This window comes from Sturnus vulgaris, chromosome 2, assembly GCF_052056855.1.
Source record: "Sturnus vulgaris isolate bStuVul1 chromosome 2, bStuVul1.hap1, whole genome shotgun sequence".
Classification (NCBI taxonomy): Eukaryota; Metazoa; Chordata; class Aves; order Passeriformes; family Sturnidae; genus Sturnus; species Sturnus vulgaris.
The window spans coordinates 100,465,977-100,492,191 of NC_142244.1; the positions used below are offsets into that span (position 1 = coordinate 100,465,977).

The 26,215-nt window shown below is 39.1% G+C and overlaps 1 protein-coding gene across 1 annotated transcript; it reads left to right on the forward strand.

The window, feature by feature from the left end:
* Nucleotides 1-4,559: 4,559 nt before the first annotated feature.
* On the forward strand, nucleotides 4,560-24,483 carry MSL3 (MSL complex subunit 3). Its single transcript, XM_014875859.2, has 13 exons — nucleotides 4,560-4,726; nucleotides 6,548-6,630; nucleotides 7,004-7,099; nucleotides 7,657-7,757; nucleotides 8,642-8,733; nucleotides 9,481-9,603; nucleotides 10,064-10,224; nucleotides 12,145-12,303; nucleotides 12,555-12,817; nucleotides 13,196-13,305; nucleotides 13,488-13,587; nucleotides 14,019-14,103; nucleotides 23,579-24,483. The coding sequence occupies exons 1-13, from the start codon at nucleotides 4,628-4,630 to the stop codon at nucleotides 23,676-23,678; spliced, it is 1,572 nt and encodes a 523-aa protein (XP_014731345.1). The 5' UTR covers nucleotides 4,560-4,627; the 3' UTR covers nucleotides 23,679-24,483.
* The last annotated feature ends 1,732 nt before the right edge of the window (nucleotides 24,484-26,215 follow it).

Here is a 26,215-nt window from a genome sequence, read left to right on the forward strand (position 1 = left end):
TTGTTTTTATTTTTAGGATCTCAGAATTTAATTATGTTGAAACAGGAAGCGTGCTTCATTTAAGTGATGTCACAATGTCTTCCTTGAGCTGTTTCATGGGAAGAATCCTTACTTCTTTTTCTCTATTTACACTAAAGGTTCATGAAGCCAATGTAAACAGCAAAATGAGTGTAAACACCAGGGATTAACTTTGGGAGATTTGAAAGCAACAGGGTTTGCCTTAATAAAACCAAGCAAATAGTTAAACAGCAGGGTTTGCCTTAATAAAATTAAGCAAATAGTTTAGTATTTCTATATGCCTTTATATATAGTTTAGAGGTCCTAAAGAAGTATGTTCTCCTTATTAAACATTCACCATTTGAGCTTTTTGAGGATTTCCTCAAAAAATCAAGGATAGCTTTATGTTGGTGTTTAGCTAATTTTTTATTAACTACAGGGAGAGGACAACTGGATTATTGCTTCATTAAACATGCAGACACTCACTGAAGTTGTATTCTCTGCACTGCAATACAGCAAGATTTTTATACAATACAACATTCTTAAAGGATTCTTGTCTCTTTCTTGTGAGCTGTGCTTTGATTCTAACTGCCTCTTCCTCCTGCTCATTGTGGATGTCCTTTGCTTCCTCTGAGTGTCCTGTAATATTAATGGGGAAATTTCCAGGATCCTAATACTAAAACTCCTGGTTATAATTCCTTTTAAAAAACGAAGAGGCAAAAAAGAAGAATGTCACTCTGAAAAAAAAAAATATCTTGCCCTGATCAATGCCAGAACAAATAATTTTGCTTTCTAACAAGCAAAACATATAAGAGAACATGCAGGTGGTGGCTGTTGAATAAAAGTTTAGGGAGAAAGTTGTACACTTTTAAGAGATTCCAATATGGCCAATGTGATGAGAGACTCATAAAGTCAAAATACCCTCAGAATGCTTAAAGGTTTCTGATTGCCGTTTCCAGCCTGAACAAATGAAGGAGGGATTTTAAAGAACTGAGTGAGGGCTAAAAGAATTACTGATTGCTTAGGTATAACAGAAAATCTCACCGGGATTTACAAGAAGAGTGGGTGCTGGAGTTCATGGAAACACCCGTTGTCCCCACTGCCCTCGGCTGACGTGTCCTCCCTTCAGCACCGCACCAATCCAGGTGAGCCAGGTAAAATACACACCTGGCACCGAGCATCGATCCCGGGAGAAACAATGAAAAGCAGGGCACGTTCAAACAATAGCAACTAACAGTACGCGTACTGCATCTTGCCAGACTGTCTGGGTGTGTCTTTAGGGTGCTGTCACCTTTGTGACAAAAGTATAGAAAGAAGCCCAGCACCAGCAGACATGGGGGTAAAACTGAGGCTACACACACCAGGGCAGCGAAGGCTCCGCATAGAGCAGATCGCGGGCAGCCACGGGCACCTCTCTTCCCCGGACAGCCCAAGCTTCGGTATTCCCAGCGCACTGCGCGGGAAGGATCGAGGCAGGGAATTCTCCTCTTCAGGGGACTCGGGCACCTCTTCCCCTCGGGCCAGAGTGCCGCCCACGCCCGCCGCAGGACTACAGCTCCCAGCGAGCCTTGCGCCGCCCGCGCCCGCCGCAGGACTACAGCTCCCAGCGAGCCTTGCGCCGCCCGCGCCGCAGCAGGACTACAACTCCCAGAGAGCCTTGCGCCGCCTCCATCTTCCCTCTCACAAACACCGCGGGTTGCGTTGCTGAAACACAATGTGTTCTTGAAATAAAACCTGTCCTTGAACAAAACTTTCTCAGGGTGTGCTTTGAGCCTGCAGTGAGGCGCGCAGCTGAAATAGATCCTCGAATTAGCCCTCATGATCTCGTTGGGTTCACTTTGGCAGGAGGCCAAACTCTCCACTCCCGGGCTGCTCTGTCTCCCAGAGGAGCTGTAAATCTGCTTTTCTTTCCTGGAGGCGATGTAGTGTCCTGGGAATGTCCTCAAAATACATGGTGGGTCAGCTTATCTCCTGCTTCAGCAATACTCAACAAACCCAGCCGCTGGCCTCTTCCACCATTCGCTGCCTTCACTGTTCCTCAGTATCTGGGCCCATGATCCTGAAGATGCTGCCTGACATTGCTCTGTTGTCTGTAATTTCTCCTTGCTGCAGAATTGCTGCCCACGAGTGAAGAGCTGTAGTTCAACCTTTGCTAAATCTCTTATATCTGTACTGGGCCTTTTGTTTTTGTGCTGTATATGGCAGGAACAACTCATGACAGGTGGTGCACAAACAGTATGTACACACACAGACACCATTTTCCAAGTGGCTATTGCTCTTTAATTTTGATTTTGGACAGCCATTTGACAGTTTTCACTATGGGTAATTCAGTATCTTTGAAAAGTCCACATTCTGTATTTTATCTAGAAGTAGGCATTGCCTGGGTAGTATTCTCATGGGTTTTCCATAAACACACCAGTATTCCTCCTCTCCTGTCTCCCTTTGGGTGGATCTTAGTTAAGCACAGCTCACATACAGGATTTTGAAAACCCTGCTGGAGGAGGAGCCTTGGTAGATGATCTGGCAAGGCCAGGGATCTGTAGGCAAGGATTATCTACAGCAAGGTGGCTCAGAGAGATATGGATGGATGCACATGTGCATCTCTCTGAGAGTGGGAGCAGGGAGAGAGTAAACAGGACAACAACTGGATCTCAAATGCTATGGCAGCAAGTTGTATGTAAGTGTTAGGAGGCCCAAGTAAAAAGAAATTTTGAGCCAAAAGATTTGAGGAGTAGATTGGGTGGGAGCCATAAAAGTGGGCTGGGGTGAACTAGGAGAGGCTGAGATGAACAAGAAGCAGAGTTTGCAAGTGGACACCAGTGGGGAGGAAGGAAAAGGAGTCATCTAGGATGCAGTGTGGAAATACATAAGCTGTTTATGCACAAGTGGTGTGAGAGTCCTCTTGTATGAGTACTCTTAACACCAGGTTGGAGGAAGGGACCTAAGCACAAGTTGGTGATTCTCCTTCCCTTGTTTTGTTTGATTGTTGCTGTTTCACCCCATTTTTAAAGCACAGTAGTCTCTTGGAAGCAGCTTTGTTCTCCAAATGTCCAACACCATTTTCTTTATCTTACCAAAACAAACAAACAAACCCCAACAACAACAAATAAACCCAAAACAAAACAACAAAAAACCCCCACTTCCTGCAGTTGACATTGCATCCATGCACTTTTGGAGCCTGTTTCCTAACCTTAGCATCAGTGGGCTCTGAACAATTTCAGGAATGCTTCCTTAACTTTCTCTCACTCTTTTCCATCAATTGGCTTCTCTCACTCCACACAGTCTTAGCAGCAAGTTTATAGGCTTTTCCAGCCATTCTCACTATAAAAAGTATGTTTTGAATCAAAAGAAATTGAGTATTCAGTTCATCCTATCCCAAGGAGCAGTCACCTTCTCAGAATCTTGTTTTCTGGGTACCCCCTATCACTTTTTACCTTGAGAAACTTTCTGGTAATGCACTAGATAGAACTCTATGTTCTTTCCCATGGCATTCCTTACAGCTTCTAGCTTTGCTATCAGTCTCAGTGACTGAAAAAAAATATGAGGATTTAAAATCCTCTTCCCCTTAGCATCAAACTAGTGTATGCTCAGTCTAGAGTTGCAGTCTAGTCATCCATCTCCTGAACAACTTCCACAGAAAAACAACTTCAGAAATGCTAAATAATCACAAATTAACTGGTCTTTCCACAAGGCTGGCTAAGCCCAGGCCTCCCAGTCCTGTTATGGTCTTGTGTAAATCAGAAATCCAGAACTGGCATAAAAAACTGCAACAGCCCTGAGGGAGCATCTAATAACATCATGTGGGAAACTGCAGCATTCTTCTGGCTGAACCCCATGGGTCCCTTCCAGGCATCAGCCAGCATCAACTGGCAAGAAAGCTGTGTATTGATTTTGATTATCTGCACTATATGTATGCTTGTAGAATCTGAAATTAAACAGCAGATAGAGTTTCTAGTACCAACACCCTATTTATTTCTGATTTATTTTCCTGAAGGAAGGCTGAAAGAACAACGGAGAGCAAAAAAAAAACCTTTGCGGGAAGTTACAATGTACACAAAGCCATCTTGGAAGTAAGGGCATTTTTTTGCCTAGCAGAGAGCACGGGAGAGAGGGTGAGGAATGGGAACATCTGCTGATGTTTAGGGGAAGCAGCAGCAGAGAGAAGTGCAGTTGTTGTTCTCGGGGAGCACTTAACCCTGGCCTGCTCCGCTGGCGGGCACAGGCCCAGCGCACGCCCCGGTTCCCATAGCGCTGGGGCACCGCCGCCAGGGCCGGCAGCTCTCGCCCTCCTCCAAGGACTCCCCCGGCCCAGGGCAGGCGGCCACCCCTCCGCCCAGAGGGACGCGGCCCCCGCGCCGCCGCCGCCCCTCCCGCCGCCGGCTCCCGCATCCCGTGCCGCGCACCCCGCGTGACCGACGGGGCGGGCACAAGCGGTCGGGCCGTCCCCGCAGCGCCCGGGGCCGAACGCCGTTCCCCCGCAGACAGTAGACGAAGCCGGGCGCTGCATCCCCGCTCCGTCCCGGCCGCCCGCCCCCGCCGGAGGAGCCGGGGGCGGGGCGGGGCCGGGCCGTCCGCGGCACCTCCCCGCGGGAGCGGGCGGGGCTCCTCTCCTTTGCGCCATGATGAACAAATGACCTCGCGGGGAATGAAATTTAAGTTCCACCGGGGAGAGAGAGTTCTCTGCTTCGAGCCCGACCCCACCAAAGCCAAAGTGCTCTATGATGCCAAGGTGACTGGCCGCGCGCGCTCCTGCCTCCCCCTCCCGCGTCTCCCCGGGCGGGAGGGCGCGGGGCGGGGCCGGCGCGCGGCCCGCCCGCTCCCGTTACGGCTCCTGCTCTCCCGTTACCGCTCCCGCCGGGCGCTGGGCGCGCCCCCGGGCGGGAGGCGGCGCGGGAAGCGGCTGTGGGCCTGGCCGGGGAGGCGGCTCCGCCGGCAGCTGCACTTGTTGCGGGAAACGGGCTCTGGCGCGGGGAGCAGGCGTGGGGGCCGCGGGGCGGGCGCCGCCACGGGACAGGGAAACGAAGGGAGGCGGTGCCGTCCCCACCGGGCCTGGCCTCCCTCCGTTGTTGCTCCCTGCAGGCGGCTCAGGCCGGCCCTCGGGAGTCCCGGGGGTTGTGGGTGCGCTGTTTGCGAGCCTCTGGGCCTGCCCGCTGGGGAGCAGAGGTGATGGGGCCCGCGCTCTCGGGGCCTGCCTGTCGCGGCTCGTAGACAGCCGAGCGGCTCTGGAGGTGTCGGACGGGCTTCCTGCCTTCCATCCTCGGCTGAACACCTGCAAAGTAATTCTGAAGTCTTATTGCCACCCCTGCAGTTTTGTAGCGTAGCTGTATTTATTTCCCCTGACGTTTTCCCACGCTTGCTGCCCGCCCTTCTGCGTTTCAGAAAGGTGTTAGTAGTAGCGCTGGTGCAGGAGAGTGTACGGAAATAGGATAGTAAGCAGTGCGAGGTGGGCCATAGGTGTTGCAGTGAGAGGTGACTGCCTCAATTAGGGCCTGACCTTACGAGTAATGATAGTAACGACAGAGCTTTATCTAAATACAGTGGTTTTTTAGGGTATCAGTAGTACACAAGATTGTTTTTCAATCCTAAATCATCTGTGTCTGACTTTGAAACAGAGTTTTGGGTTTTTTTGTTACAGAGGGGGATAAAAAAGGAAGTGTTGTAACTGGATTCTTGATGAAATTACTACTTTTTACTGCAGGTTTGCTAGTTGTGCTTGTCTGTGTTTCTCAAACATCTTTGATTAGGAATGCCACCATCCTGTAATATTTTGGGCTGCCCTTTTGTTTGTACACTTACTCCTATGTCCTAACTACCTGGCAACTGTAGTTCCTATCCCTATAAACCTATGATCTGAGTACAAGAATGTATAGTGCCATTTCTTCTTTACTGTCAAGTACCCTAACCAAGATAACTGTCTGTGAATCCATCAATAGTTCTTAAATTCTGGACTCCCAAATTTAAACATCACTGTAGCCTAAGTACTTATATATGATCTATTGAAAGCCACTCAAGTGTAGACACCACATCTTCTGAGGTGCAGACCCTTTCAGATTGGCCATTGCCATTCATGAAAACAGAAGAAAACAGAGATTGAGATATTCCCAAAGCCTGTTAATGTTTTGTGGCTGAGAGTCTGTGGTGTTCGACAGAGCAGTATTTCTGAGGATTTTGTATAGAGAATGGTGTTTCCTACCTAGGGGGCTTGAGGAGATAGCATAGGAGAGAAAGTGTAAGTAGCCCAGATCTGCATATCCATACTGTACTACTGCACTGTTTGATGTCTCCCTTTGTCTCTCTTGAAAGCATGGGACATTTGAGGATAGGACAAAGATGGTGAGCAGTTTGCGTGTTAAGAGTAGTCAACAAGAAAGCTAGATTTTCTGATCATTTAGTATATTCATTATCTTCTGTTTGTGTCAATATTAACTGGCAAAATAACAAGTCTATTTAATTTTCTCTTCTTTCATTCTTTGTGCATAAACTTTCTAAATGCCCAAAGGCTTACTGTCTCTCAAGCTTTTTAATATGTACTATTCAATATTTGTTTCAGATTGTTGATATTGTTGTTGGAAAAGATGAGAAAGGCAGAAAGATTCCAGAATATCTGATCCATTTTAACGGTTGGAACAGAAGGTAAGAACCTGTATATGTGGTTTCAGTTCTTCCATTTCTTCTGTTTTATTCTGTAAACACAGGCTTTGCACAGAATATCAAAGGACCAATGTTTGCTTAACTAGCCCTGGATTTTTTGATTGTTAAGGCCAGTACATGAGTGCAGTGTCTTGACTGTGATTGATAGTTTGTGTCGGTGCTAGAAATGCTGTTGTGGGTTACAAGATTTTAGATGGCAACATGAGAGCTGAACCCATGTAAACATGAGATGTAGATATTGCTTCTGAATGACATTAAATGAGTCCTTTGTAAATTTAAAGTATATTTATTCATTTGTAATCATGAGTGGCCATTCTTCATAGTAATTTTTTGTTTTCTTTTGACCTGTCCTTAGCTGGGATAGATGGGCAGCTGAAGATCATGTTCTTCGGGATACAGACGAAAACCGCAGATTACAGCGTAAATTGGCACGGAAGGCTGTGGCTCGCATGTAAGGAATCCTTTTGGCCTCAAAATAAATGAGATTCATTTTCAGATTCAGACAAATACATCCAGGTGTCTACAACTGAGCTTGGTGTTTGAGCTTATGCTGTAGGTGGTAGATGTCTACATAATACAGTCAGTGCATTCTAAAGAGCTGCTCTAAGCTGGAGATCTGTGGATTAACACTGTAAAAGACTAACAACTCAATAACTATGTTATTCTTAACTATTGCTATGAAATGTCTGTGTATTGGATCTGCATCTTCCCAAAGAAATGTACTTGCAAAATACTTCAGGAAAACCTGAAGTATTTTTGAGCCAAGGGCAATAATCTAATATTGGTTGGCCATGGCTTGAGGATCTGCTTGAGAACATGAATATGAGGTAATGTACAGACATTAGGGTATCCACTCTCAAATAAGCATTGTCCAAATGATTTCAGCATTAATTAATGAAAATAACTCAAACATACGTTTCCTGTGCATTTGCACATAATCGAATTGCCTAGGATAAACAAGTGAAATAATATTACCCAAATGTCAGTGAACCATTTTATGTTCTGTAGGAGAAGAAAGGGAAGAAAGAAGAGACGTTGCAGGTTGCCTGGTGTTGACTCTGTGTTAAAAAGCCTTCCTGCTGAAGAAAATGATGAGAGTAGCGAAAACTGTGAGTTTGTTTTAATCCTTTGGTAACTGGTGGGATCCCATGATCTGGGGGAGAAGTGCATGGTGTCACTTGCCAGGAGAGTATCGTGGTCCTGTCTGAAAGATACAAAGGCAGTCGTATGAAGAGTGAGAACTATGTTTCATGCTAAGTGTCTGTTAAGTTAGAATATCTGTTTTCTTGTATTCCAGAGGCTTCTCCTTGCATTTCTTCTCAACTATTCTAATCAGCGATTTCAGAACTTAGCACTGTTTTCTTTAGTGTAGTATTAATAGGTGTGAGAAGCCCTCAATTTTCTTTGATGTTAGGAAACACAGCATTTCCTTGCTAGTGTTTGTGTATTTTTGAGGGCAATAAGATTATTTTTTTCCCCAGTCTACCTCGCACAAAGATCTGTTTCTTGTCAGCTGACTGGCTGATTTAACTTTCAAGCCAGATCTTTAATTTCCTGCATTTTCCTTTGTGACTAGAAAGCCAGCAGGAACATTGTCTGGCACTTAAACTGATGTTCTGGGAACTGTTGCTACACAGATCCATGCCTTTTGATTGAATGATTAATATATCAATCCCCTGTGCAGAACTAAAGTCCAGTGAAAATGTGGGTGCTCAGGAATGTAGGGAGCTTTTAAAAATGAGTGTTTTTCAATTAGAGAGGATTTAATAATATTTCCTATAAACTCATTTTACATGTTTAAAACGTTTGTAGTGGGCAGTAAATAATGCATGTTTAATTCAATTGGAATTATTCATCCTAATTAAGTATAACAAGCTAGTTGTGGTTTTTTAGTGGGTTGGGTTTTTGGTTTTGGGTTTTTCTTATGTTGAGGCCTCAAACTGATTTGTTATAACCTCTGTAATAATAAATATGTGAAATCTCTTTTATGCAGCTATAAGTAGTTCTTCTTCTGGTGACAGTGATGAAGGAACAGATGAAGAAATAAAAAGTGAAGAAAGTGACATAGATGAGAGGACAGAAATGGTATTTTTGTGTGTTCCTTAAGTTATTAGAATTTAAGCATCCATATTTAACACTGGAAAAATTGAAGTAGATGAAGTATAGGCCACAGCTGATAATTTAGCTAGGATTAAAAGCATAATTTTCTTATTCCTTGTGTTTACTGTGATTGTGATTTTGAAAATGATACAATGCCATTTTCTTATAGAACTAATTGATGCTAAAAATACACATTTGTTTCTCTTCTTCTCATTCTACACAAAAGGCTTATGGAGAGAAAATGTAGTTGACTAGATTTTCCACTTTTGTAGGTGCTGTAAAAATTTACTTGTCTATGCAGGTTGGTCAAACTCGAATAGCAGGATGTTTGTCTTGTATTTTACTGTGAAACAGGCATGTAAATCCTGGTCTTAAGTTAAAATGTAGAGAGGACTGTTTTCAAGAAAAAAAACTGTTTCTTTTTCTACAGTAAACAGTCGATCTGAAGATGTGTAGAATTTAACTACTACAGTAGTACTTCATATCACCCACTACTACAGTGGGTGATATGAAACGGCAACACCTAACAATTTTCTGTTTTGTTTTTTTAGTTAAATATTAAGAGAACGCTAAATTTTTTTTAAAGTGTAAAAAAATGAATTTACAGATGGTTTAAAGAGCAGTATTGGTAAATGGTTTGCATTAAGGCTATTATCTACTTGTGCTTTTACTACTGAAGTTCTTTTTTCACAACCAACCAATATATTATTTTCTTTTACTGATCTGTTGTAGAAAGAAGAACAAGACACTCATACAAAAAGGGACATGGAAGAAAGAGCAATAAGCATAGAAATTCCTGAAGTCTTGAAAAAGAAACTTGAGGAAGACTGCTACTATATTAATAGAAGAAAAAGGGTATGAAATAAAAGTTGGGACTCTAATGTGCATGGGGGTGTGAGGAGGATGTCAAAAGTAGTTTTGATTTATATAACTGCTGAAGGTTTTTAACTTCACCTTGTTAGCTTCATGTTGTGCTCAGACAGGGCAAGGTAGAATAGAAAGAGTGTAGGGAGTAGACCTCTCTATGGCTGTAACAGTACCTTGTCATATTTAACAGTGTTTTGTACTGCTTTGGAATGCAGATTGCTTTTGAAAGCTGGAAATGGCAGCAGACTTGTTGATCTAACTGTCCATGCTTCTTGTTTCTTCTGATGTTGATTAAAAATGCAGTTTAAGGGTTGAAATAATACAGTCCTGAATTTGCTTTATGCAGTAGACATTTACTAAATTAGTCGGTACATTACAAGCTCCGATTCTAGCTTGGTATACTTACTTAATGTTTTTATAAGACATTAATTTGTTGTTTCTTTTTCAGCTAGTGAAGCTTCCTTGCCAGACAAATATAATAACCATCTTGGAGTCATATGTAAAACATTTTGCAATTAACGCTGCTTTTTCAGCCAATGAAAGGTCTCGGCACCATCAGATGACTCCACATGCTAACATGAATCTCCATTATGTGCCACCAGAGAAGAAGTAAGTAACCTTTAGCCCACTGCTATTGTCACAAGAAGAATGATCTTGCTGCATTCTGTGTTCTGTTTTATGGCTGTTGACTTCTATGAGCTTATACCATAATGTATATCTATTTACAGGGCTCAAAGTATTTGGCAGGTAACTATGGTAGAGTAACACTGATACATTCATCAGTGAGAGAGTCCCTATACTCTGAAAAGTCGTTATGCAAAAGTATCCATATCCTGTTTTATGATGTAAGTTCTTAAAAATACGGAGATCCATTTGGAAGAATGTGTTGCTGTTGTCAGTGTGAAGAATTTAATATCTGATATAAGATTAGATAAACTTGAACAGGTTCAAGTTTTAAAAAGGATAAAAATTTAATACAAACACTTACAAAGCCAAATACAGCTTGCTTGTTTTAGATGGGCATATGATCTTAAATATCAGAGTCAGTATGTAAGGAAACTGTGGTAACAGAAATCATGATTTGTCAAAATTGGTGGTGTCTGTTTTCTCAGTTGAGCTGTATGTTCTTCTACCATGTTACAAATGCATTAGCCATGCATGCTTGCAGTGTGGTGGATTTTTATTGTTTTGGGGATTTTTTTTCTCTTACATTCAAGATATTTGATATTAGATGAAACTGCTTCTATCGAAGTACAATGGGGTGAAAGCTTGTTATTTTATCAAAGAGAAATTCTGACTTGTGTTAGTGTTCTATTTCAGTGGTGTGTAATTATGCTATTCCTTGCAATATTTTAGCCTATGTGAGTGTCTTTTTTTATGTTGATGTTATTCATTCTTTGACAGATTGACACTTTTCTTTCTTTGCACTATAATCTTCCAAACAAAGGTTAGATGAAATATTAGAAATTTGAACAGAAGGTTTTACACACATTATGATTTTTACAGCTTTATGTAACTTCCTCAATAAAAACTAAGTAAAGTGCTTTAGTAAAAAAAATGGGTATAGTTTCAGTGATCATTAAGTAGGAGAGATTCAGCTGACATCTTCATTATATTTCACTTACTGCTGTAATGCTGAAGGTTACTGACCTTGGATTTATAGAATTTCTACAGATGATGATCCCCTGACCCAATTCACGTGCAGTAGTTTTAGTAGGTGGTATGAAATACTGGAGGTTTGGAATTTCTAATGTGATCATTTTGGCAGAATCAAATTCTGTTACCATACACATATGTACACTTGAAACATGAGAGGGGAGTACCTCCACAAAGGTGAGAGGGGTTGCAGGTGTGCTGCATTCTGTGTTCTTGGTTCTACTTGTTATAGCTCATGTATTCATCACCTAATGTTTTAAGTCTTTTACACAGGCCTGAAACTGAAATTCCTGGTAGCCTCCAAATGTGGTGCTCTGATTACCAGAGCAGACTGTTGGAAACTGCTCTCCAATGCAAATGTATCTGGTTTTATTTGTTCACTGGATATCTCTTGAGCACAGCCTTAACTGCATCTTAGTGGCTATAGGTCAAATTCTGCTATGCCTTTTAGACAGAGATTCAGTCTGCCGAGTACTTACTTGTTCTGGCTGATGCCTCTTTTTTGAGCATAGTGAACTTGAAAAACCAAAATAATGTGTACCTGAAAAACATCTGACTAACTTTATTTACTCTACAGTAGATTTTATTAGTTTCATGGATAGTAATACAACAGAACAGTTGTGTGATTTTGATTGAGGTTGTGAAGCAGACCTCTTAAAAAATTTGCATTTCTGAAGTTATCAAGAGCAATCAAGATCAAGTTATCAAGAGCGTCTTTTTAAGTGTATTTTTAGTTGTTTATCATTACTTAGTGATTGAATCAGCTTATTGTAATTATAATGTTAATGGACTGTATTAAAGAGCAATTTTGTCCAACCATGCTGAAAAATTTTACCATGCAACTTTGAAATATGTAATTTTTTCCCTCTCTAGTGTCGAGCTGTGTAAAGAGATGGTGGATGGGCTAAGAATAACATTTGACTTCACACTTCCCTTAATTTTGCTCTATCCTTATGAACAAGCTCAATTTAAGAAGGTGACTTCATCAAAATTCTTTCTTCCTATCAAAGAAAACTCAACAAATACTAACAGGTAGGTTAGATAAAAGTACTTTAATACTGTTTATCTCAAAAGGTAGGAGAATGTGGTATTCATGGTTTTTAACTTTAATTTGAAGATAAGTGTACTTCTGGAAAATAGTATTTAATAGAAGAGAGAAGATAATACTGAGAGAAGATTGTCTTACCTGAAAGTATTCAGTAAGATCTGTGAAACTAGAAGAATTTATTTTGTGGGTAGAGCCGTGACCTCTTCAATTCTGTAAAGCTGCCTTCATTTCCTAGAAATCAGGAGGAACTTTCCCCAAGCCCTCCTCTGCTGAACCCGCCCACGCCTCAGTCCACTGACAGCCAGCCCACCACAGGAGAGCCAGCCACGCCGAAAAGGCGAAAAGCTGAACCCGAAATCCTGCAGTCTCTGAGGCGTTCGACGCGCCACAGCTCCAACTGCGACAGGCTGTCAGAGAGCAGCGCGTCCCCACAGCCTAAGCGGCGCCACCTCGACACCCCAGCTTCTATGCCAAAGCTCTTCTTGCACCTGGAAAAAAGTGGGTTGTTCTCTTTACGTTGTTGGTCTACACAAAGTGTAAAGTTCTGTTCTTTTTTTAATGCTGCGTGGACTCTGAAATGAATGATAGGAGTGGGAAGTCATTACTTTTTGTATCAATTCTTTAACTGAGGCCTTATCAAAGAGAGAAATACAAAGCAAGGTTCCAGTACTTTGGTATATTTTTCACAGAATGCAATGAGCTGCTTTTCTGAGAGACTATTTTAGGATAGCCTTTATTGAATTTAGGTGTTTAAGACTTCAGACGTTTTAGCAGCAGGCCTTAGATGTATTTAATGGCTTATAGTTCCAAGTAGTAGTTTAGAAGTAGTAAAATTTTTCATATTTCTTTTGTTTTGTTTTTCCTTTGGTTTTGAAGAAACCCCTGTCCATAGCGGGTCATCTTCACCTATAACTTTGACTCCTAGCAAAGAAGGGAGCACGGTGTTTACTGGCTTTGAAGGTAGAAGAAACAACGAATTGAATGAGGTAACAGATTTTGATGTTACTGTCCTAGATTCAATAACTAAAATTTTGTGGACCTGAGAGTAGGGCTGTATAAGAAAAGATTTTGTTGGTATTACTTATTTGAATTTGAAGTTCTGTATAGACTAAATTATTTATGATGTTATAAAGATTTCATAACCAATATTTTCCTACTTTATGTGTAGGTTTTGTCCTGGAAATTGATGCCAGAGAATTATCCACCGAGCGATCAACCACCACCTCCCTCGTATATCTATGGATCTCAACATTTGCTGAGGATGTTTGGTAAACAGATGCAAAATTCTCTGCTTAATCAAAGTTGCTTTATTTTTTTTTCCAGTCCTGATATCTGTGTGATTTTTCTATTTGTTTTATTAAATGTATTTTTATTTTTGGAGGAATGTGCATTTTAATCTATTTGGAGCTTTTAGGCTATTCATAGGTTTGGTTATATTATTGGGTCTCTAAGCCTTCATTTAAGAAAAGCAAAGCAGTGTTACTTCCAGAACACTATCAAATATCATTAAACCCAGCAGCATTCACTTTCTCAGCATGTTTCTATTTAGTAAGGCTTTGAAAGATCAAAAGTAGCTTGCAAGGAAAAGGGAGGGGTCTGTGCTGAGAAGAAATTTTTATATTTTTTTCTTTATAGTGGATAAAAGTAATTTGAAGTTGCATTTGCAAGAAGAGGTATAAACATTTTCTTTTATTCACAGTAAAACTACCAGAAATACTGGGGAAGATGTGCTTTCCTGACAAAAACCTCAAGGCTTTAGTAAAACACTTCGAGATGTTTCTGAGGTAATGTGGCACAATGTACCGCAGCAGTGTTTCTATTGTTACAGGGATCTAAATGTCCTGGAATGGCAAAGGGGGTTTACAATAAGATACTCATTTTCTCTAACTGCAAGATGATTATAAAATTAGTATACCATTTTAACAATAGCAATTTGAGTAAAGATGAATATAAGATTTTCTGTTCTTTAATTCCACTTGAAGGGATCTTGAATTTTCTACTTTGAATTTTGATAAACACATTGATATAGAACTGAAGTATGGAAGTTTATTGATACGTATAGACTGACAAGTCTGACTTGGTTAAGTAGCATGTTTTATGAAGAAATGCAAAGTCTGCGTTGGTGTTTTTTTTAGAGCAAGGTCTTGAGAGTTTTGATGTTGTATCAATATTAGCAGGGGGTGAAACTTTTGCTTTAAAATGTATTTTTAATTATGGTGGTTTCTCAAAAGAAATGTCTGTCTTAACTGAGCTTTGAACAGAAAGGTTTCTCTTTGATGCAGTGCAGTGGTTTGTAGAGATGCACAACTCTCTCTGAGCACATTAGCTCCAGGAGTCAGTAAAGTCATACCTGCACCGTGATCAGATGGGTTTGTCAGGTACTGTAATTAGTATTTCTGCATGACATTGAGGATGTAGTTAGATATCTAGTGTTGGCACTGTGTTGTGCAGCATCACTGAAAAATTAAATTGCCAAGGAAAACTTTCAGGAGAAGGTGTTGTAGGTGGTAATGGAACAGATATGGAAATTGTAATTTAAATTTGGTCAGTGACTTACAGCAAGGTAACATAGTATTATTATACTAGCATAAAAAAAACCTTGGATTAGAGGTCAGGAAGATGAAAGCTTTAAAATGCTTTTACTGTAATTGCTTATTGAAAATAGAAGATGTTTCCAATGTCAAAGTTTCTACAATACACAGTTTTTCTCTGGAAGCAGTCAGTTGTGAAGTTTTGCTGATTTCATTTTGCATCTCTTTTGTCAGATCCTTGTTGACATTCAAAATAGCTTTAAATTAAACAGGACAGAATTAAAGCTTATTGTTGGAGGACTGTTTTTGCTTGAAGTGAATATTTCTTAAGGAGCTTAACTCACTGTGGATCAGATCAGTTTTTATCAGATCTTTTCCTGTTCAGATTCTTCTGTGTTGATCAGAGCAGATCTCTGTTTTTTAGTGTCTTTAATACCATGTATTTCATACCCATTCTATGGATAAGCTTTGCTGGAGCCAAATAGATGAAAGGAGAAACATGTTCCCTACACCCCATACAATAAAGGTTGCTTATTGGGAAAGGGTTGCTTAAGAGGACTGAAATTTCTAGTAATAGTATCTGTGTTTTACTTGTCCATCTGAGCATCTCATTGAAATGTGTAGTTGTCTATAAATAGAAATAAAAATAAATTGTGTTTCCACAGCGGCATTTTTAGGGGAGGTAGAACTGTGCTTTTGAAGCAAATCTCTCAATATTTCCCCCTTTCCATGTGTCGCGGTGTAGAGTCCTCCAAGTACACAACCTGCATTCCTTTTAGAAAACACTTAACCAGAAGTGTGCTTCAGTCCTTGAGGCCAGGCCATAACTAAACCAAAATGAGCCCCACAAGGCAAGCATAATGTAGATATCACATATCTGTTACAACAAAACACTTGAAGGCTGTGTTCAAGCACTTTCTTATTTGACAGTGTCAAAAAGGCTTCAAAGTTACAGTTACTGCTGTAGGAAGCATTTGGTCTCGGGTAGCTTTGTAATAAATACTTTCTTTAGTCTAGTTTCCTTGTCAGCTATGCTACTGGGCAACAGAAACCAGTGCAAATTACTAGATATTTTTTTCTCAACATGTATTCACATGGTGCTTTGAAAAGTTTTTCATTTGGGTATTTATTTCTTTGTGCTGCTTGTCATTGAAAGTGGTCAAACAATTATATTTTCTAGACGTTTGTTCATGCTTGATTTTTATCACAGAAATAGTTCTGCATTATCTGTTTCTAATCACAAGAAAGCTTGTTAGAGTGATATAAGCAAACGTTTACTTGAAAGCTTTCAGGTACACAGTATGGTGAAAATCGCACATGGTATAGTAATTCTGAAATTTTTATAAGGTTAGTCGATTATTATACTCATCATATCCTCTCCAATGAAAAGGTTCGTTGGTTAGGTAATAATCCTTGGGGTCCTGTCCCACTGAAAGCAGTCCAGGGTTTTCTTCTGCCCCACTTTTTTAATGTCTGGTCCAGATTCTGGTTGGAAAACAGAATGTCTGTGTAGTTGGTTCTCTTCTTGGAGTAAGACTAATCAATATTTAGGAATGTGTGTATAAGATTAGCCTATTGTTTCTAAATGTAGGGAAGAAATATAGGAAAAATACTAGAAACTACAGCCATGCTTTAACAAATCTACAAAGCTACAAATACATGAAAAATACAAAAAGCTAAAAATCTTAGGCATCAGTACTAGTTTTCAGTTTTCACGTTCTGCATTTTCCTTCTTGGGAATTAAAGGATTAATGGAAATATTTTATATCAGTTCTGTTCTGGCTTAGCTTTTGAACAGTAAGAACTTCCCTACCAGGTCTGTATGCATTAGGGAAAAGCAGCCAATTTACTTAGGACTGCTTAATTTTTTTTTTTTTTAAGTGAACTGCTCTTGAGTGAGAAGCTGAAGTACACTCGCTTTCTTTATTTCTCTAATAGCAAAGGGCTGATGTGTCTGCTTGCATTCATAAAACTACTCCTGAATCTTCTTTGACATCTAGATAAGAGTAGTCCAAGCATAAGTAGTTTATGTATTCTTAAATAAAACTTCCGTACAGTTCACAACTGATTCAGTTCTTGCATAGATACTGATTTAATTTTGAATTATGATTTTGTGGCTAAAATTTACAGTTTACCATTTGTAATATTAATCTTCCGTGGGCTGAGAAACTGAGACTTTTGTAATGTAAATTTTTTCTGGAGGCTTGTTGTCTTGAGATTACTTAGGACATGATAGATGCATTAAATTAGCTTTGAAATGCTACATAATATTTGTCCACAACTGGATAGTATTTTCTAGTCATGCCCTCAGACTGCTGCTAGACAAGATTTTTTTCAGTTTCCCAGACAACATACATTTTTAAAGAATGTATGAAATGCATCTTTTGAACTTTCTTGTTAATTAGAAATTCTACCTTTTGTGCTTAGTTCAGCTTTCTAGAAGTGTGCAAAATGAAAATTTCTTCATGGAGAGCATGCAAGTTGATTTCTCAATAATAGAATTTGCAGAAGAAAATCGGTTTCTCAAATTAAGTACAAAATTCTGAATCTTAAATTATTTAGTTCTGAAATAATTCATAGTACTTGCAGTGTAAAATAGACTCACCAGTTGGTTTCACTGAATTTCACTTAGTTCACATTTAGTCTTCAGGACTGAAGGAGTGGAAGCTAATGGTTTAACTAGTGCTTACTGCTGATAACTGGTAGTCAGACTAGTGAAAGACGCTTGATTAAATCACCTTGCTTGTTAATAGCTTTAGAGTAAGAGGAAGTATTAGCTTTAAATGAATTCCATTATTTCAGCCACATTTGAAATAAAGTGCTGCATATGCTCTACTTTACAATTTCCTGGCATTGTAAGGTGCCTCCAAAGGTTGCCTCAGTGATGAGAAATGACTGGCAGGAAGGTGCCCGTTTCTATTTTGCTGTTTCCATTAATTTGCATGCAGCCTTGGCTTGGAAAACTGTTTTGGAAGCAGAGGCCTCCGCCCAGGTCTGTTAACTAATAGGAGCTATTTAAAACTTAGGAGGATACAGTATGTCTATTTTTACAAGAGCAAGATCCATCTTCACTGAGGTAATTTCAGAGAATGTTATTTGCATTTTAGGAAAAAGGCAAAATGGAGTGGTACAAAAAGACATAGACATATTTTGACTTTGATGAAATACAAAATAATTAAGTGATGAAATATTTCTGAAATACTGCTTTTAAAATTTCTAATAAGCTTCTTTTCAGGTGAGGTCAACATATTATTTCAGGTTATGGAGAACTAACAGTAAAATATTTTAGTTTTGTTAAAAACCCATAGGTATTTCAAACTCAGTATTTCCTTTAAGCTTAGGTATATTTTTATTCTTTCCCTGATGCTCAAAAATCTGCTCGTATCTGTTGTTCCATGGGTAGAAAAATATTTTGATACTGTTCAGTTTTTCTGAGAAGGAAGCCAAGCCAGAATGTGACCAAATTAGAGGACTGTGATGATAAAATATGTATATACAAAGATGACAAGTTGTTTCAAGTAACCTTAAGAATTAGATCTCTATTGCTGACAGTACATGTTGAGTGTAGTAATTTTATTATATATAACTGCAGTGGTGAATTATCACCACTAGTCTGTGCTAACGTACAATTATGAGAGGTTATTTTTGTCTAAGAATGAAAAAATTAAGCATTGCACATGGTGAATGGATTAGAAGACATCTTCAGTTAGGCAACGTTGTTTTGTGGTAGAGTTCCTGCTCATTGTGAGTCATTGTGACTTAAGTTGCAAAAGGACAAGTACTTAAAAATCACATTATGAAAGATGGAAAAGAATGCAATTTTGCCAGTGTTTGTGCCAGTGTTTCTTATATTAATTATATATCTAAACATATATATATGTTTCTTATATTTATTATTTTATTTTCCTTAAATTGTTGAATTACGTTGGGTTTTTTTTCTCATTTTTTGGATTAGCCAGTTACTTGGTTTTGACACACTAGAAAACTTCATGGAATTGGGACCTAAATGTGAGAAAATTAGATTTCTGAGTATAAATGGAGACATGGATTTAGAGTGCACAAACAACATGTAAAGCAACATCTTTTTCCAAGTTTTGAAACACTTTGAACTGAAGGTATTCTCTTTGCAGAGTGCCATATTTTAGGGTATTACAATTTTTTGGGGCTTTGCTGTATTCATTTAATGGGTGGAAAGATAATTGCTTGAATGGGTGGAAAGATAATTGCCATTCTGTGCCCTCTCAAATTTTGAGGACCTTTAGGTAGAATGCTTCTTAGTGAGTACCTGGAATTGTGCAGGTTCTTACTTTCAGTGGGCTTTGCTGGCTGCTCGGTCTGCAGAATGTGCTCATCGGTGCTTATTGCCCTTGACTAAGGTTTTGTTGCATTGCCAAAAACTGTTCCTGAAACTCACCATGTGGTTTGCTTCTCTTTCTTTTGCTTTCCTAATCATCAGGTGCCTGGGAATTTGAATGAGTATATTGCTAGTCAATAGCTGAGGTTTGGATCATGTATGTAAATTGAGAGATTTCCCAAAATACTTTCAATGTATTATGGCAGCTTTTTTAGAAGGTAACTCTAGGGACCTGTGCTTGCCTGGCCACGAGTGGGTCCTCATCTTGAAGACAAACCAAGGACTCCTGTACTGAGCTCTTGTAGGACTGTTTTCCCAAAAGGTCTTTGGCAAAATTTAATTCTCTCTCTCACTCAGTGTGATTCTTGGAAATGTTATGATGGTAGTTTGGCATCTTCAGGGATCTCTGTGCTTTCTCTTAAAAGGCCAAGGAATATGATCTCAGTTTCTATATATCAGTGAGTGACAAGAGTCCAGTCAGAAAACGGGCCAGTTTACTCCTTTATCGTGGTTCTTGAGACACTAGGTATTAAAATAAACGTCTGAAACTTCACTTCTTCTGTTGACTGCAATGGGGTTATGATGGACTTTGTTATCTTTTGCCCTGAGCAGCTTTCCGGATGGAGACAGGCCTATAAATTGGGGAGGGGTGAGGGTCAGATGGTTTTTTTTGTGAACCTAAAGCCTTTTTCTTTTCAAATCCTGCATTTGAGCAGTAGTGTCAGAGATGAGGTAACTTCTTAATCTGTAAATGACATTTCTTTTGATGAGGTGACTCATAGAATTAGGACCCATAATGGTGTTCTAGCAAATTTAGATAGATCATTACAGTAGCCTTTCAAACAACATCTAGATCAGGTCACTGATCTCATCAAAGCATCTGCTTACCTTTTAAAACTCTGTAGCAGAAGTGTGTAAGGTCACCTTCCTGGAAACTTTTCCTTTGGACTCTTGTCTTCTTATACCCTGTTGGCTGAGGATGTCTTTCTAAAAACTAAGATTTTCTTTTTTTTTGTCATTTTTACACTTTCTGGGCTGTCCCTAAGTTTATTCATGTGATGGTAGCTGATGTTTAAAATAATTTTTTTTATTAATTCAGAGACTTCTGGTAATGGGTTGCGTTGGTGGTGTCAAGACAAGACCCGCCAGAGGATGCTCTTAAAACTCATACTAATTCAGTGACTTTTGCTGAGATATATTCATGACAGGTGTCAAATGGCCTTATAATGTGGATAGTGATAATTCAGTTCTTCTTTTTGGTACATCTGCCTGGAATGTGACAGGTAATGTATTTGTGAGGCTATTCCTTGCTTAAGAACACCCACACTTGAAGATCAGAACATAGCTTGAAGAATTCCTTAGTTGCCCACATCTTTTTCCCTTGTCTCCATCCCCTCTAGACATTTCTGAAGTGTTGCCCTTCTAGGAACCTGTGATAGGGAGGAAGATAATGCATTGTACTGTGTTACCTCTCTGCTCTAAGCATGAGTGTAAAGCATGAGTTTGTTTTTGAGGACATTCATGATGAAAAATACATCCAGTCTCAAATCAATGTGGACTGTGCGTCCTAGAACTTGATTGCTCATTAGCAGTCTCTCTGTGTAGATGTATGCATATGAACTCCATAAAAAGTATAAAAATGAAGAAGGCAATAATGCAACAGGTGACTGAATTGATCAGAGTTGTAAGTTAAAAATAATGAAATAATTTCTGAATAGCTCGATAGCAATGTGCTTTCTGATCTATTGCTGAACATTAGCTCTGTCAGCTAATTACAGCTCCCTCTGTCTTTAAATCTTGGCTCATGACTTGCAGGTAACAGTGTAATTGATCTTGGTGATGTTTTAGCTTGTCCAAGAGAAAGCAATAGTGAAATATCCAGTAGGCAAAAGTCTTAGGAGACTCCTAATATTTCTGTGCCAGCATTCTGCACTGTGATGTCTTTTGAATAGAAAGCAGCTTCAGAAGGGCCTCTGTTCTTTGTATACACATTTAGAAGGGATTGGGACAAAAGCTGACTGCGTTCTGTCAGTAGTTTTCTCCTATTTCTCTGCAGAAAATAATTTGTGTTTGCTAGCTCTGGGGTATTTTGCTTTTCACTACTGTTACATGAAGAACAGGGAGATGTATATTTGACTGTGCATTCTGCCTTTTTTTTGAGCTTTAGCTGTGGCACAGTGTCTCAACTAAAATTTCTCATCTGTACCAGCTGTCACTTTAGCATGCACCAAAATGGCATGTATGACTGATGATTTGAGCAAAAGTCGGGAAATTGGTAAGAGAAAGTGAGCCTGTTTCTCGTTACTTGCCGTTAAATTCTTGGAACTGTCAGCTACCCAAATGTCTTCTGAAGGTTCTTTTAAAACATGCTCCCTTGTATGATCTAGCTCTTAGTACCGTGTTTTACTGAATGTTATCCAAAGACACAAAGATTTTCATCAGCCTCTGTAATTTTTTAATGTCTTGGAGGCGTTAATGCGTGTTAATGAAGAATCGTTAATTAAATACCACTTGTGGCTCATCTTAACCATCTACAATTAAAGTGCCTTCAAAGTTAAGTTCAAATCTGTTAAGTTTTAGGCTTTTCCACACTTGCTTCATACCAACCCCTCATCCTAGAAAGTGATTTGTAGCTAGCTAAAGTCAGAGGTCATAGCAGTTGATGGCTTGGGTATTTTATTAACTTCTAAATTGCTATAATTTCAGTATTCTTTTCTAGTGGTTTGAAACGTTTTACATCAGAAATCTTTTAGTTCCATCTATATACTGTTAATTACAGAGCTGCTATGAAATAAGGAATTATGGAAGAAGTTGACAATGTGCCTTCTAAATTAACGGTGACACCATGACTCCTTCTAAATTAATGGTGACACCATTTCTTCTAAAAAGTTTCTATTTCTCACTGCTTTTTCTAGAATTAGTAGGATGTAACTAGGTATTCCTCCAGTTTAGCACTTGTTTGATGCCTGTGTTCAAGTGCAAGGATGGGGGTGTGTGGGAAAAATCAACCGTTTTCCATTTATTTGCAGTTTTGTATTGTCACCATTTTCTATGAGCTCTGAGCAATTAATATGTTTCTCATTAAATTTAAAGTGCTTTATTTAGAGTATCTTGCCAGTATTCTTTGAAGCTTTGGCTGCCTTTAGGTCAAAGGACATGCTAGTTCAGGCAGTGCAGCAGTGAGTGAGGTTGGAGAAGGCCTGTAGTTTTAATGGCATTCGCCTGAACGTTTCTTTTTAATCTGGACTTTGTGTCCAAAGTATTGGCTATGTAAAACAGATATTTTCAGTTTCCAATGGTGAAGTCAGCACCCCAACCACTGTTTCTTGAGAGAACACTGATTCTGTAAATGACATTATTTTCTGTTGTTTCTTTTGCTTCCTACTCTTAAAACATGTAGCTAGCATTTTGCCATGTTTATTCGTGCTGATTTTTAATATCCAAGTATTTTTGAAGGTCTGTGTTTTTTTCTGAAGTACAGCTTGATTGTAGTCTTGAGTTTCATAACCATTTTGCCCTTTTGCCCTCGTTTATATACCCAGTGCCTTCGAAATTAAAGGAAGGAGCAGAGAGCTTATAGTCATTTTAGCTGTTTGTTACTGGTGTTTGTAGCAGCACTGTTTATTTTCAGTCCTAAACCAAAGAAAGAGTTGTGTGTTAGCAGAGCAGGAAAACATCATAAAATATTGGGTGCTTGGCAGTTTGAATATTATTTGCAAACCATCTTGCAGAAATATGAAATTAAGGAACTGAATTTACGAAGGATGTTTTTTGTCATTGAAATCCATATTTAAATCAGGTTCTCCTAAAGGATGGAGACCCTATATGCACAGACACATGAACACATATGAAAAATCATAACTTTATTTGCCTTAAGAGATATAGTTTGACTTAATGGGTCTTGGCTATTTGTATAAGATACTGACACAGTGATAACTGTAAACACTGGTTTGGACAGAAATGAAAATAGTGTGCTGAGCAGGTGACTTACAGAAGTTGCAGAAAGATCTCTTAACTTTTTTTTCCTTCTGTGCTAGTTCTTTGAATTCTTTTTCTGAGTGTACCTTTAAGTTTCAGAGGTTTTTTGGTGTTTGTGTTTGTTTTGTTATTGAGCTTGAGGAATTTTTTTTAGTGCTTATTGAATTCCAGAATGATAGGGGAAGGCTGTTTCTCACTATGTGAAACTTTTAAAAAATAGGGCAAATCCTTTGTATGCCAAATTTCAAAGAGTAATAATTCTTAATTCCCAGGCTGTGTTTTTGCTGAGCTTAAAAATTAATTTGAAAATAGCTTTTCTCCTAAATGTTTCATATTCTGTTCTTTTTTTTTTTTTTTTTTTTTTTTTTTTTTTTTTTTGGTGTGCTTTCTTCTCAGGTTTTTAGCAGAATACCATGATGATTTTTTCCCAGAATCTGCTTATGTAGCTGCATGTGAAGCCTACTACAGTACTAAAAATCCTCGGGCAATCTACTGAAGCTATTAATAAGGATTAAATTCTCCTCTACATAGCCCATGACAATGCTATTCTGGTACATGGCTACAAGATGAAAAAGGAATTAAAACAACTTCTGGAGTTGAAGACACTGGAAAGTATCTTTGTGATGGTTGGATTACATAGGAATGGAGAACTACTTTTCAGAGATGTGCATAGACAGTGGTGTGAGTCACTTAGTGAATTGGATATAAATCTGACTCCAGATGAATGAAGAAGCCTTGTTCTGACTTTACTGCACAGGACTACACAGAGTAATAAAAAGTAAAGGAGGCAAAAGCAGATGCATTGGCAACAGGACTCTTTCATGAAGATAAATCACCATGCTGTGTTTCATTGTAGTTCAGCCTCTCCTGCCTGAGAAATAAGACTTGACTAAACAGTTACATGAAGAGAATTTGTAACTGGTATCTTACGGATTGTTTTCCTCTCAAATTGCATTTCATTTGTCGAACTGTCATGATAGAAAAGGATTGCTTAATGTAAAGGTGGCTTTGCTATTTGGCTAGTGTGACATCTGCCTCAAAAATGACTTTGTTGCTTGAATGAAAGGTGTGTTGCTGACTTGGCATTTTGCAAAGCTGTATATAGACCTTTCATGGTAAAGCTGACAGGCTTCCAAGTAGACCATACACTGCCAGGGATTCGGCATTTACCTGGCAATAAATGATTTCCAGAGCCGTTATGAAAGAACTGATTTTCTACAAATAAATGGGAAAGTCAGTGAAGTCATTGCAGTTTAATTGGCAAACACTTCTTTTCTTAATAAAGTTCACAGTGGCTGCTATGTGGATGTGTGATTTTGACTGTCTAAAACATCTTGTTTGTGCTTAATTACTGTTTTTAGGGTGCTAAGTGTGCATATAATGAGAGCTGGGAGCACTGACAACATACGGAGAGGAGCCCTTTCTGTATCATTAGGTGTTCTGCAGACTTGAAGGATGTCTCTTCAGACTGTTTTAGACACTTTGGCTCTGGAAATAGCGGTTCAGTGAGAACTGAGTTCCTACAAATGTGACAACACATTCAGTAGAAATTAATTGAAACATAATTCTTGTCATTGAAACCACATGCAGGACTTAGAACACTGGCCTTCAAAGTCCTCAGCTGTATCAAGATAGACACAGATTTTAAAAGCACTGAGAGGAAACAGGGCTCTGGTTTACAGAATGCATTAATCACTCTAATCCTTCTTGGTTCAGGAAACTTCCACCTGTAATGCAGAGCTCAAGTTTACTCACAGATTTGCAAAAACGAGTAATTTGGAGGCATCATCTTTCAAACATAAATGGCAAGCTTAGGGTTAGTGGCCAAAAAGAAATGTAAAATCAGCTGTTGATATTCATTGTCCCTTTTTAGAGTTCTGTGGTGTGCTCAAGCTTTTGAATTCAAACGATAAGTATTACCAGGGTTTTGTAATTTAGGTTCTCCTTTTTAGAAAAACTTCTATAAAGAGTCTGTTGAGCTCAGTTGTTGTTAAACCAGTGGCATGAATGTATGCAGATTTGGTGATTGTTAGTTCTAAAAATTGCCATGCAGCACTACTCTTTTTAAAACCTGCTTCTCTTGTACCAAGAAAACCCCATATTTGTAAGCTTTCATCATTCTCAAATGACAGAAGTTTTGAATCTCTAGCAGAATCCATATACATCAAAATTTTGCCGACATGTTTCATTCTAGGTTTAAATGCTGTTTCTCTAAAAGACAATTCAACAAATTATGAACAAACTGTCTAACATGAGATTAGTCTAGGAATGCTACCTGACATTAATATTTTCTACTGTAAGAATGCTCATGTACAATAGGGCAGATCTGGTTTTGTTCCATTTTTTCAACCTATAAGACAAGTTGCAAACAGAGTTTAAACCCTATTGTGTGATTGTGTTTACCTTTTGAAATGAAAATTTCTGCATCAAGGGGTCAGGAGTACTGTTGGTATTGCCTTGTGGAAATGCTCAAAAGGTCTGAGGCGGGGGAAATTCTGATGGTCCAGTTACAGTGTAGCCTTTATGTGAACAGAATTTTTCATAAAATTCTCTTGAGGCTGCTGTTGGATATAATATTGCAAACTATCTTACTCTCATAACAACCAGAAACTTTTCCCCAAAGTTGCACCTCTTTGTGCTTCTTGACACTTCTGATTGATATAACGTTCATATTTGAATATATATTTGAATTTTTTAAGTTTAGGTGTATATATTCAATTACAGTAATGTGCAACTTTCACATTCCCCCTTTATTGTCACTCTTCATTTACAGCATTCAAAATTTTATACCTGATTTTTAATTTTTTTTAAGCTGCAGCAGTGGGAGACACTTGCAAAAACTTCAAAGATTGCTCAAGAGGGGGCAGTTCTTACTAATCTTCAAATATAAAGAGACTTACCAGAGTGGGCCCTAAAATTTATCTGAAATGTAATATTCAAGGGTTCTTGTGGCTAGGGAAGCTTAATAGTGTAGCCATACAGGCAGTATGAATCTGCAGGAACTCTCTGAATGTCCTTGACTGATCAGGTACT